The following is a 14193-nucleotide window of genomic DNA, read 5'->3' as shown; positions in this document are numbered from 1 at the left end:
ACAACCATGAGTGTTGATGTATTAATTGAAAATGAGCTGATGCATTTCAGCACATAATTGTGAAGTAGAATGAAGAGACTTCATGGCTTTCAAATTTTTAGCCACAGATGCTCAGTTAAATGTTAGTCGGGTCAGTGTAAGACATTAATATGCTTTGATCTAGTGTTCTAGGATTGCCCTCTATTTAGCTCCATTCATCCTTCTTTCAACTCTAATCAGCTTCCCTGTCTTGACTGGAGAAAAGCATGGCCACAGCATGATGCCGACACCACCATGTTTACACTGTAAGAATGGTGTGTGCAGGGTGATGTACCTTCGTTTAGTATTTTTCCCCATGTGCAGCATTTTGCACATAGGCCAAAATCGGACATTTTGGTCTGGTATGAACGGAGCACCTTCCTCCTCGTGTTTGCTGTGTTCTTTGCATGGCTTCTTACAAACTGCAAGCTGGACGCATTATGTCTTTCTTTTTGACCTTCTTCCTTAAAGAACAGACTTGTCTAATAGTTGTTTTATCGACAGATTTTCCCACCTGAGCTGTGGCTCTCTGCAGCTCCTCCACGATAACCAATGAGCCTCTTGGCTGCTTGCTGATCAGTGCTCTCCTTGTCTGGCAGTTTGGGTAGGCAGGATGTGCAGTCGTGTTATACTCTTTCTACAGAGAAGCTGCATCTGTGCTGGGATTAAATCAAACAGTTGTTTACTGATTACCAGACTTCTACGCTGGATTTTATGAAGAGTTATGAAAGTGAATGTGGTTGAATATAGGGATGTCCTGATCCCATATTGATATCGGTCTTCCAAAATCCTTCACCCAAACCCATTGGTTGATAATAAATGGGTCAATTGTTCTCATACCAGTTGTTACTGACTATTGTTCTCTGAGTAATATCACTCAATCACACCTTTTCTAACATTCCACACTAACGTATGTTTGATTCGTGCTCACATCGTATCGTGTCGGTATCCGTATCAGCCAATACTCAAAGCTGCAATATCGGTATCGTGTTGGAAGCAAAAAAAAAAAAATAAAATTTTTGCGGGACACCTTTAGTTGATTATAAATGTTCACATTTTTATTTTTACACAAATCCTACCCTTCCACTTCACAAATTATGTTCTACGTTGCGCTGATCTATCACAGAAAACCCCAATAAATTACACTGAAGTTAGTGGTTGAAAGTGACAAAATGTGAAAACGTTCTATTGGTATGCAGTATGTTTGCAAGGCACTGTAGAGAGGGTTTATTAATTATTTGGATACTGATTTATTTTAAATATTTTTTGTTTTGTTTTCTAAATCTGGAATTGGATTTCTTGATGCGTTTCACAATGACGCCAAAGTCCAGAGTGGCGACTTCCATCCATTTACAATCAATCATTTGTGTTGCAGCTAGTATTTGACAGCAGACCAATGCACAAACAGAAAAGACCTTCTGAAATCACCTGACTGCCTCATTGTTTCCCGCTTCCCCGCTCCTTCTGTGGTTTTTAGTGGTTATAAGTGACTTTTGCATCTCGGAGTGTAATTTTTCCGTGTCGTATATACAAACACATACCGGTTGCATCCTTTGTAGAATTATGTGGTTTGCAAAATGTTTTGTTTGCTATGTATTTTTTAGAAAGGTATTTTTAATTTAGCCTTTTTATATATATAGAACAGTGGGAAAAAAAATCAGCATGCCTTTTATTGAGAAAATGTATACTTTAAACCTTATACTGATAATAAAGAATGTTTGGCTGACTACTGTGGTGACGGAAAGCAAAGGGTTTGGACATTTCGCCTTCTTTCTGTTTATGTTCCTCTCCGTTATCTGTCTCTCTTGTGTAAAAATGACCACCAGACCCATTTGACTGGGGATCCAGGGGGAGGCAGGTGTAGATGCTGGGCCAGCTTTGCTCACTTTGGTCAGGGTAAGTCCGGGTAGGAGCTCCTTCCTCTCTCCAGCCTCTCAAATGAGAATATCCCAAATTTAGAGTGCTGAGAGCGGCGCCTAAAATCGATTTCCATGCGCAAGATTGTATTGTACACAGTGAAGCTGCTGCGAGGGCTGGGGAGAGGCTCACAGATAGAATGGCCTGGGTGCATTTTGATCTGTGGAGCAGTCCCTTTCTTGGGGTTTGATGGGTGTGCGTCTGGTCTGGTCCAAGTCTGGTCTCTCTCCTTGCTGCACCAAATTCTCCCTTTTCCGTGTGTCTCTGTGTTCACTATGCTCAGACCTGCATGTGTGATAATCTGTAACTGTGCCGCAAGAGATAAAAAAAACAGCCCAACTCGACAGTCCAGCTCTGAACTAACTATCTCAACTGAATTAGGTCACCGTGCTACCTGGAACACCCTGTGTGCTGCCTCGCGTGAGCCGTGGGGACGACTTTTAGCGCGACGCCACCGCAGTGGAAACTTGTTGTCTCTCTTTCTCTTCACCACCAAGGTAAATCGACTAAATGCAAAAGAAAGAAATCATGACAGCACTGACATCTCTTCTCCTTAATTGCCCCATCCCCCTCCTCACTTTCCTTTGACTGTGGCTTGATACAACACTCCTACCCCTCTTCCTTCCCTCCGCCATTACCACCTCCCCTTCTCTCTCTCCCCCCCAACCCCCCGAGTCCGTAATCTCTCTTCTACTGCATCGGCAGTGTTTGTACCTGTAGCCTGGGTCTTCTCCTCACTGGGAGTGATGGGCCGGCTGGGGTGGGGCAGGGTTAAGACCCCTTCTTAGGACTGATCCTGTCCTGCATCAGCATATTGAGGTGCCCTTTGTTCGGTTGTTGTGTGAGCTGGTGAACAATACGTGCGATGTGTCAGGGTGCGCTTGAGTGTGAGTGTGGGTGCTAAAAAAAAAAAAATGCACAAAAAAACGGGATACTTTTTGGGCGCCATTTCATTGGTCAATGAGGCTTGGCGTAAGTGGACACACCTCAAACCCTTCCCCTTGCCAGCTAATCAACTCCTGTCCACCGCCGTATTCGCCGCCCTCAACCCTCCTCACTCTTCCTTCCTTCCTCCTCTTCCCCCTCTCCCTCCTTCACCCCACCCTGCTCTCCCTCTTTGCGCATCTCCTCACCTCTCCGCCGTCCACGCACACAGCGCTTTTTGTTTTTTTTACCCGCCGGCACCGCCGCCACCTTGGATCTGGGTTCCATCGCTCTGGCTTGGACTCAACTTCCCAGAACCACCCACCTGACCCAAAACACCTCCCTCCCCACCATCCTCGTTTGTTACCATAGACGCCCTGGCGTGTCGAAAAGGACTGTATTTGTGGCGCCCCTCCTTTGGACTTTGTCCTGTGACACAGAGAGACTTCAGAGCTCGAGGAATTGCTTTGCTGCAACTGTTGAATGTTGGTTGTCCATAACATGGCTCTGGCAGGGGATGTGAAGGCAACGTGTAATGTAAAGCAACTTGAAGCAGAAGATTGACATTTGTCAGTCAGAAAGGTCCTATAGGAAAGGCCCACAGGCCAGACTGACCTGTAGATTCTCCTCAATCTCAGGGTTCCTATAGGACTTTTCTGTCACACGTCTTAGTAGCTTGTATGTGTACTTACTTACTTACTTACTTTTAGGGAGTTCATTCTGTGGACCAGGTTTCAGTTAACTTGTCTCGCATTTTCCCTAAGAGTTTCTGGATGGGAGTGATGCTCTCTTTATGCCTAATGAGCAAGAAAGCACAAAATATTAGGAAATTTGATGGGTTGATTAATGAGGTGAGTTCTTGGTTTAGTTTTGAAGGTATGGATCATATAGAGCAATAAAAAGGGTTACAAATCTATTTTCGTACACCGTTCTTGTATTATAATAAACCTAAACCAGAGTAGGGCCTCCGTCTCAACATCCTCTCTCCCCGCTAGCGCCTCCATACCTCCTTCTTCACTCTCCCAGCTCCCCACTAAAGGCTTCTTCTGGCGCTTGTAAGTCTGGGCCTTCGATCATGCTTGGGTAAATGCAGTTCTGCATCTCTACAAAAGAAAAGAAAAAAGAAAACCCTGCTTGTAAATCAGTTGCACTGCATCGCCCGCCAAAGCTCACTGCAGCCCCCCGTCAGCCTACTCCCACACCCAGACCCCCCCGTCCACCTTTTTGTCTGTTGTTGTTTTAGCTAAAGAAAAGTGCATGTGCATATTACGCACGTGTCAGTTCGTTGTTTTGAGTGGGATCCTGAAGGTCATGTCTGTCTTCCTGCCGGGGATATCCAGCTAAGTGCAAATTGGTACAAGTTGTTTTTTTTTTTTTTCTCAAGCCAGTCCTATGAAGGGCCAAAAGTGTCACAATCTAGTGAATTTTATGTTATTAAATGGATACATTTAATAAGCAAATAATGTGTTCCATGTACTACTTAAATATTGACTATTGTACTACTCTTTTTATATTAAATATTTATTTTTAGATATTAAATGTGAAACTCTGATTACAATTTAAAGTAGGTATATAATAAAATCATACAGATTTAATTTAGTAGTTTTTCACAGTTCTAATCCTTCATTAATGCACTCATTAGGACCATGAACTCTAATTGGTTAATCTGCAAATGAGACTCTTGTTTAGACCAATCACCTTTAACTAGAGGTGTTAGCCCCGCCCTCTGACCAATCATGAACTGTGTTCATGTTGTGCTGCAGACTACAGTATTAATTCCAGTATTTCCAATTTGAATACTTTATTATACACTTTTTTTAACTAGTTAATTTGAATATGGCACTTTTGTCCCTTCATAGAGCCCAGTCTGCTTTAAAACTTTTTTGTTTTAATTGATGTGACTTTTTAAGCACAAATTTGAATGGGAAAGGACTGATGTAGATAACAGCAGGGGCAAACCTCAGACATTTTTTTTTTTTTTTTTGTCTTCATCCAGAAAGGGCGAACTTGACAGGAAGCGGTGCAGTTTTTACACACTATAGATGCAAGTATTATTTCCTTTATTGATGTTGATCAATGAACAATTAAAAGCAAATAACTGATAAGTCTAGCGAGTTTTACACAAGCTACTTTATAATGAAAACTCAACATGTTTACATCGGTCAGATCACTCGTTTCAACCGTTCCCAGCCTCACGAGAGGAGCAGTAATGTAACCACTGAGCTTCCTAAAGTAGGTTAATGGACCAAGCTTACTGTAGTTACATCAGATGTTTGATTAATTACTTTCTAAATCACTCTAGATTCCAAAGACGTAAAGGGTGACTTAGTAATTTGCTATCTCAAGAGGGTAGGAATGTGGATATGCTCATTTCAAAGCAATTAGCGTTAGCACAAAACTGAATGTTAGGGGATTTCAATTCCCAAATGTTAGACCAGAAATTTGCATCATGTTTACTGTGAATGACAAATCCGATATAGATACAAGTTATATTGTATGGTTGTGTATTCATATATATGCCTTTTAAAATGTATTTCTGAAAAATGTCGTCTTTTTTTTTTTTTTTTTTTTTGCATGCAATTTACGAATAAACTTTTTTTTCCTCATATCGGTGTCCAGATCTGTTATTCCAACTCGCAACATTAGGATGTAGCTGAAAAACAAAGTGTGTGAATTTGATTTTAGAGCTGCTGTGAGGAATATGTAACTGATAAACTAACAAAGTAGTAGATAGCTGTGAAGTGGAATGAAAATGATTTTCATATTCTTAACAGAAGAAACTCTGTGTGTTGACAAATTTGTAAATTACCCTTTTTTTTTCTATCATTAAGAAGAAAAAAAAGTCCAACCAAATCCACCTAATTACTAAACAAGGTTCACTTTTATAATCTAGTCTGAGTATAAATTTGAGTCCAGCTGTGAAGGGCTCGGATGTTTGAGAACATTAGTGAACAAGCCAACACATGACGATCAATAAAAACAACAGATAGTTGAGGGATAAAGATGTGGATAAGTTAAGAGTACATGTAGATTACAAAATATTATTTCAGATTTACGTCAAAGGGCTAAATATCCTGAAAATTAAAAGTACATCACAACTCCAAACATGGTTGGTCACTTAAACTGGCAGGCTGGGTATGAATGCTATGGTAACTGGATGTGAATTTTAAAGCTCAGTTTGGAATATTTTATTTATTTTTTTACATTAGACTGAAACTGAACTTTTTGAACTTCAAGCAAAACAACATGTGGTGGAAAACTGACACTCACCAGGGTGAAATGGGGTGGAGGCAGCATCATGCTGTCTTTTTTATCACAGGTGATGCATAACCTAAAAACTTGAAGCTGTAGTTGCAGCAACACGAAACAGTTCCTGGAGTAAGAATACCTTTACTAATATTTCATAAAATGAGGAACTGTCCATGCATTAGTGTATTTTATTTTTGTCTTCATAGAAAATTCTATATTCTTTTTTTGTTTTGTTTTTTGGTGATGTTGCATTTTAAAAAGTTGTATGACGCTAAAGAGGCCTGAGTTTACCATCAAGGATCACTAACAGCGACAGGTGCATTACACGGGCCATAACCCCCGTGCCCCAACCCGTGTTGAGAGGAGGTGTAATTGACAGAAAGCCAGACCAATCACAAACCAGCTACCCCCAATTGCAAAGTTTAACTCCGCCTTTTAGGCCTTTTGAGGCTCAGAACCTGACACCCAAGCTGTAAGGACCCATACTTATTGGGGTGCTGTCACGTGTGCTACTTTTGACCAGGAAAGGAGCACCGGCCAGCAGGGTCTTCTGTTAGTGGCCACCACCTTCGCACAGCCACCTCTCACCAGAGGAGTCTGGTCTCCGCAGCCCCTGCCTCTCCCCTCGTCGTGTCTCGAGTTGATATATATATATATTTTTTATTTTATTTTTTTTTTTTGTCACTATAAGCTGAGGGGGACTTACGGAGTCCTGACAGAGGCGGAACGATGACAGCTGTCGAAACCCAAATTACATATAACACCTCCTATACGATCCAACATGAAGATACGTATATGACCCAGGAGGAGGACTGGGACAGGGACCTGCTGCTGGACCCTGCCTGGGAGAAGCAGCAGAGGAAGGTAGGGTTGGATGTGCCGCCTCTGCAGCAGCGGACTGTAGCCTGTGGTGCCCTGCGTAATTGCGCACAGATTTGCCCATGCGCTTTACGCTCACAAAAGCGTCACTGAGTGGCATCTCTGTGTATTTTATCATTCTGAATGGCTTTAAAATCACTAAACTGGTTGTAATAATGAACTTTTTAACAGTCCAATATAATTGGCTCAGCTGCGCCTTTGGTGTCCCCGCACCTGGCACTTCAGTCCTGCTGGAAGCTGTGTGGGCAGATATTTTAGGCTGCGGAACTTTCTCAGTGTTGTCTTTCAGTTACCCCACAGTGCCTTGCAGATTGTCTAAATTTAATACCCACCCTCCCCCACCTTTTTTTTTCTTTTTCTTTGGCAGACATTTAAGTCTCAACCGGGAAAACTACACGTTAATCTCTGACACTTTTGACAAAGTGTCAAATCAGTTCAACAACAAAACCAAAAAAAGCAAACTAAAGTTGTACAGGAAAAACAAATCTTAGCAAATTAATATTTTAGCTGCTATTAAATAAAACGGCCTCCAAAAGTAGAAATATTTGCAATACTTGTGTATTTGGAATTAAAGTAATTAAAATGAGCTATGTAGGGAATACACAATGCCCTACAATTTTATTAAAAAACGTAATTTTATCTCGATATTGTTAGCCACACGAAGCTAGCTCCGACGCTTAGTAACCAATCACCATGGTAACTCACAGGCCTTACGTCATCTCCTCACAAGTGTGTTTAATGAGGTAGGCGCTCCTTCTGACAATCTGAACGAAAGCACAGCCAGTAAATACAGCTTTATTTAGCTTGTAAAATATTCCCCCAAGTATTTTAAACATTTTTTTTGTTATTTTTAATTTAATGTCAATTTCTTGTTTGTTAGCTTGATGTTGCGTTTTCTACTTCCTACCTGGTCACCATGTTTGATGGCGGGGTTTTTGTAGGAGGGACCATTTCCTTGTTCCACCCAACAATTCCTGGAGTCCGAGCTGAAAATAGCTTTTCAGTAAATCATTACTCATGGCTCAGGAAATACCATTAGGGTTTATCTCATTAACAGTGCTGGACATTCCGACAAATATCAAATTGTTATCAAATTTATGTTCAAAGTGACTTAATTTCAACATTAGGTTTGAACTAACTAGTGTCCAGCTACATCACAATTAGTCGACATGTTCAGTTTGAAAAGAAAATAGTTAATTAAATGGAGGATAATTAAAAACAAGTTTTATCATCTTTTTATTACACTTGTCATAATTCTTAAGGTACACAGTTTCAGAATGGTGCCGTGAAACCAAGCCAGATTTTGATGCTCTAGGCTATTGTCATTCACAAAAACTCATAAACAGAGAAGAGTTTTATATAAAATTTAATAAACGAGACAGCATTTTAAAATTATGGACACAAATATTAAAAGTAGCTGCTCGTGTATCAAATCAGTACATTTCCTTGCATTGGCAGCAGTTGGATTTAATTTTCCTTTGGGATAAATAAAGTTGTTTTAGATGGAACTAATTATGGAGTAACTCACTTTCAGGTTTAAATAATTAGGAATGTTTTTTTCTGTTTTTGTGGACCTAAATTTCAAAAATATACCTATATCTAGTCTAATTAGAATGAATTGGCATATCCAAGAGATAATTTAGGACTCGTTTTCTGTCTTTTTACTGCACATTTATGCAGCTATAATGGATATATTTCACAATGGGACTGTAAGTAAACACAGTTGAAACAGAATTTGGATGAATTTTCCCCTTATCGTATTGTCTTATAAATTTACATGATTACAAATTGTGCAATTGTCCAAAACTGCTTGACTTTGCAGTGCTAATTGTTGAAAAAGTTTGCATAAAGTTGCAAAATTAAATACAAAATTTAAGTGTCAGAATTTAGAGCTCCAGTCACATATACACAATGCTGCCGTTTAAATATTTAAAACTTTATTCATTACTCTTTTTTTGTCCTTGAAACAGCTGTTATGTTTATTTCAAAGACGAGATAAGACAGACTTTTTCTATTTCAATGCAAGGCACATCCACACAGCTGCTTGTTGCCGTTAAGCTGTGCTGGTGCCACAATCCCGGCATAAACGAAAGGTTTCGAATTTTGAAAAGGCATTTTAGTAGCAAGCAGGCAAGTTTTAAATGACTTTGACTGCAGCGAATCTACAAAACTTTTCTGTCCATGTAAAACGTCCCCCACCTACGGAGCACAGTGACAGGCTGAGAGACCTCAACAGATGGTGGTATATAGACCTGGGGTTGGTTTCACCGACCTCCAAATAAACATCATCCTAAAAATACTTTTTTAACTTGCTTGGCTCCGACTTCCCTCTCTCCACCCCCTCCTCCTTCTTACCTTCAGCTTTTACTTTTCCTTCTATCACGGTTGAACACTTATTGAAAAATGTTGTCATAAGCTCTGTCGTCGTATTACAATTGGCTTTGAATGTTCCCTGGTAAAATCTCAATAGCAGAGCTCTTGGTGTTCCCCTAGTGACCTCTCAGGCTAACAAGTCATGGTACTCCACGGCACTTCTCGCCATGTAAAATCCAGCTTAAGGCACTGATATCAGCCTGTAAATATAGCAAGTGCATCATTTTGCAGTGTAATGAATATGAAAGGAAAGCCTTCCAGCACCTGTTGTCTCTTCTATCCTTTAAATTCAATGGAAAAAAAAAAAAAAAAAAAAGCCGACCAGCATTTGACGAGGCAGTAAAATGTTTGTCAACACACAGTGATGTCGAAATCGATACCAGACATTAGAAATGACGCACGCTTGGACATAAATGCGCGTCCAATTCGTGCCCACATCTGACTTGTGGATCAATTTGGCTTTTTTCTTTCTTTTTTTTTCTTTTTTTTTTCCCCCCATGAAGTGTCCGTTTCAGGTTGAGGAGCACATGATTCACAACTTGTTTTGGACAAGGACTTCAGCGTAATAAGAGTTGTCAAAAATCGTGTGAGAAATTGCATGTGGTAAAAAGACGAAGGGACGCGGCGATGAGAGCTGACTGCATCTCGTCTCAGCAGTCGTGTTCACTCAAAGCAGGCGCAGTCCTGGAAACAAGGACGGCCTCGTTTGTTTGGCTGATTTACAAGCTGAGGCAAACGAGCCACTTGGACGCAAAGGAGCTCAAGAACCCTCAGAGCTTATTGACGTCTAACCCTCGTCCCGCTCGAGGGTTAGACGTCACTTCACCTGCAGCAGAACTGATATATCTTGAAGCCTGATCAATAGCTGTATGGACCAACTCTCAACCGCACCTGTAGGTCTGAATCCCGACCGACTGGATGGTTTACATCGGATCCTTTTAGTATTTGAGAATTTGTGTCATGAATCAAACTGATGGAGCAAAATGTCAACACACCAGATGAGTTCACCACAGTGACTGAAGCCATCTTCTGTTTCACATTGTTTAGGAGTTCAGCTGTTATGTGACTAAGTGAACGTCTTGCTGCTTGGTATAGCTTGTTCTTGCAATAACCTAAAAATATCCATTACAGAGTTATCAACTGTCTTAATGGCTCAGCCAGACTATTAAAATGGCGAAGGCTAAGTTTGCATAGACATAGACCGATGCACAAATAGAGAGTTTTATGTTTAAACAAAAGAATAGGAGACCTTAAATCATAATTATAACTGTTTACATAATTTAATTTTTTGTTACAAAGAACCATAAACTTTTTCTTTCTCAGAAAAATGCTCAAAAATATAATTTCTTCTTCATACTATTATCATTAACTAAATCAATGTTTTAGCAATGCTGTCTGTTTAAATATTGCATTTTAAAATGGAACAAATGGATACTTTTATTAGATTAATCAAACATTTCAAAACATATTATTTTGATCTTTGTAAATCCGTGTAAATGTTAATTGTCATAATTCAGATTAATACGCAGTTCATATAAAAACTGTAGGACCGGTTTTTGCCAAGTTAAGATCTCCCGTCGATCTCGGTTGTTATTTCTCTCTGCCACCAAAACGCATCCAGCAACATTTAACATCGGGCTTTTACACGGCACGACTGAAGGAAATAATTGTTAGCGGTCAAAATGAGTGATTATCATCGTCTTTAAGTGATATTTAATTATACCCATGTGATACTCACAGAGTATCCACTTAGGCTAATGTCATTTCCCTTTGTGGTAGCCCGGTTGATGCACGATCAAATCTGTTCTCATTTAATCTTATTTTGCAGTCAGGGCCGCTTGGCCTGCTGTCCGAGTTATTGATCTATCGCCTAATGAAGCACCAAACAACAGCAAAGCCACTGATCCTCTTCTGTTTACCCCAGGAGGGCAGATTGTGTTGATGTTTTTGCTCTTTTTCCCCACCAAATGAACGACGGCTGGGGGCACATGCAACTCTGACATAACAAAATCCCTTTTATCTCTACTCCCAAAGTCTTGTTTTACATGCCAAGTCACAGCTAACTGGTAGCAGACATCTGGGCGAGGACATACATTTTAACCGAAAACAAAATATATTTTTATTTAAATGAAAGAAAAAGTAAGAGACCAATTAGCATCCTTCAATCTTGCTTATCTTGCCGCATTGCTGCAGACATTTCTTAGATTTGCTTCGCTTGCACACTTGTAATTCCTATGTGTGCCTCATTCCCATAATGCATCTGGGAGTCACGAATCTCGACTCAGTCTCAAGATTCACTCGCTCAGGTGATACCAGGCACTGTGAAGATGACGTATACCCTGCTGAGTACATCTTTGAAGTGCTCCTCATGTGTCTTTCAGCAGAAAAGCAGAAAAACACTGTAGAGTTTGCAAGTTAAAAACATGACAAATATACAAAACTGAGAAAAACTCATCGGGATCCAACTTTAAGCTCAGAAATAAGATTGCAAAGCTGCTTTAGTCAGATACTGGATTACAGAGGTAAACAAACATTCTTGAACACCAACATTATTATTTATTTTTTAAGTACACATCTGTCCGTTAATATAATATTTTCATTATCTACAAAGATCAAATAGAACAGTATTAGTAATCACACTGCAGCTCTTTCTGTAGCTGCATGTAGAGAGCATCTGTATGAGGATCCACGTAAGTGGAGAGTCCAGAGAGTCTGCAGTCAGATCAAATAGCAGTTGCTATTCCAGAAGTTGTGTCCATGTAGGGAGGCTTCTATAATCTGCTTTAGAGCAAAGCACAGGAGTCCTGAGAGACCACAGAAACGGCCAAGGAGAATATATAGGCGTGTGACATCTTCACTGTAATCTACAGTATTTTCTACAGGCATGTAAGTGGCGTGTTTGTATCAATGCGTCGTGCGGCAGCGGGGTTTTTTTCTTTTTTCTTTCTTTTACGAGGTTTGGATCTCAGCATATAAAAACAGAAAGTTCTTACAGAGTGGTGTAATGGCAAAAGTTGACACACGATACGGCAGCAGTGTCAGAATCCATATGGTGAAAGTAGCACTGATGAATGATGGGTAGTCAGAGCGTCCATCTTGATTTGATCACAGCGTTTCTTTGGGCCTGTAAATAGAACAGAAGGCTGATTTATTGAGCTTTACTCTTAATGTAGCCATATTTTTCTGCAAACAAAAAAATAAATAAATAAAATAAAAATATTTTTTGCGCATATCTCAGATTGAGATGTTTTTTGTCTTGGAATTGGAGACTTAAGGAGAGCGAAATGCACCCAGCACACGATTCCTGGTCAAACATCCACAAAGCATCACCTGTCATATGAATGATGTCAAAGTTGCAGACAATGTTTAGGTAATTTAGGGTTTTCTTGCAGTGTAACCAGCCAAAAAAAAAATCATACTTTGCAAACCTCAAACTACGTCCATTTGCCTTATCAGAGAGAAATGTCAACACTGTGCAATAAATATTTATAGGACGAAGGCAGAAGAACTCATCACCTTCCAACGAAGTGACGAGTCTCCGGTGATAATATGCGCTGGCTACCATGCGTACATTTTGAGATGTTTTATGTGGTTTCGCATTACGTTTAGGACAAGTTACAACTTAAAACCTCCGTCGTGATAAAAGTTTATATAGATCCTGGTGACTTTGGAGCCACTTTAGAGATGATGCAGAAAAAGCTTGAGCATGAGATGACCCCTTTTTGGTTCAGAAAAAGCATCACAAGGTCGTTCCTGTCACTTTTGGTCTCTCTTTTGGCTGAAGTGAATGCTGGGAAATGTCTCAGTTGCATGTTACTATATACAGCCTTAGATTGGTTTCACACCTAGGTCTCCGTGGTCAAGGTTTCTGCTAAGATGATTTAGCTGACCGCCGGATCCGCTCGGCCTGCGCCGCCTCTCAAAGAAACAAAGTAGCCTCTACTGAAATTAGACACAGCCCTTCTCCTGCCCCCCCAACCAATCGCCAAAGTCAGGCCCAGCGACTGTCACATAAATCCTCCACAACAATTTACATCAGTTTATCTGTCTGGAGGCTGGCACTCATTAAAAGACAACGACAAAGGATTCAACACGCTGCTGCCGTCAGCCATAAACCTTCGCGCTCACCTTCAGTCGCCGCCATCAATCATGCTGTCGGCTAATTCCGCAATTGACTCCTGTAACAAAGAAGCTAAACGCAGTATGAGAGCGAATAATGGAATATAAGGTTGTGTGTGGCATGTGAGACTTTGTGTCCAATTCAAGCTGAAAGGTTTTTTCTTTCTTCCTTTCTGCCCCAGCTGCCATTTTGAAGTAACATTGCTGATAGAAGTGACTCAAACGGCTCGTCTTCCGAGTCATTAAACCACAAAATGATGACAAGAGAACAAGCTCCAGCTTAAAGGGCACATAACAACTCTTTTGTCCAGTTCTTTATATCGTGTTCTTTGTTTAGAAAGTTTTTGTCATAAAGTCAAAGTCCCTATAGAGGCTGACAATTCCTTTCAGTGTAATTTAAAGTTCTAAGAAAATTTAAACATGCTAGAGCGTATCCGGTTTGTGTTTAGCGGCGTGGGTAAATATGGGACTTTAAGTAACTGAACTTTTCAGCAGCTACTTTCTAAAGCCTTTCTTTTTTTTCACAGCATTTTTAAAGCCAAGACTTTGTCAACTTTCTGGCATTTTCTGAAAGGACTGAAACAGCATGCGGTGGTGGAAGTCAACTCGCTGTTAGGCCTCTGACTCACCGAGCGAGGTCGGCACAACCCTGTGATGATAACTGACTTATGTAAGACTTAGTGGGCTTTTGGCGCACGAAGCCGTGATGTAATA

The 14193-nt window shown here is 40.4% G+C and overlaps 1 protein-coding gene across 1 annotated transcript in view; it reads left to right on the top strand.

The window, feature by feature from the left end:
- Positions 1-6622: 6622 nt before the first annotated feature.
- LOC106959998 (alpha-actinin-3) overlaps positions 6623-14193 on the top strand; it is a 31194-nt gene continuing 23623 nt past the window's right edge. Inside the window, exon 1 of the mRNA XM_015052902.1 lies at positions 6623-6972. Coding sequence (XP_014908388.1) covers positions 6838-6972 — 135 coding nt within the window. The 5' untranslated portion in view covers positions 6623-6837. The remainder of the gene's footprint in view (positions 6973-14193) is intronic.

The sequence above is a fragment of the Poecilia latipinna genome, unplaced genomic scaffold, assembly GCF_001443285.1.
Source record: "Poecilia latipinna isolate Pla-1442-1.1 unplaced genomic scaffold, P_latipinna-1.0 Scaffold1145, whole genome shotgun sequence".
Lineage (NCBI taxonomy): Eukaryota > Metazoa > Chordata > Actinopteri > Cyprinodontiformes > Poeciliidae > Poecilia > Poecilia latipinna.
Note: the sequence above shows the minus strand (reverse complement) of the source record. Positions and strands in the feature narration are given on the sequence as shown.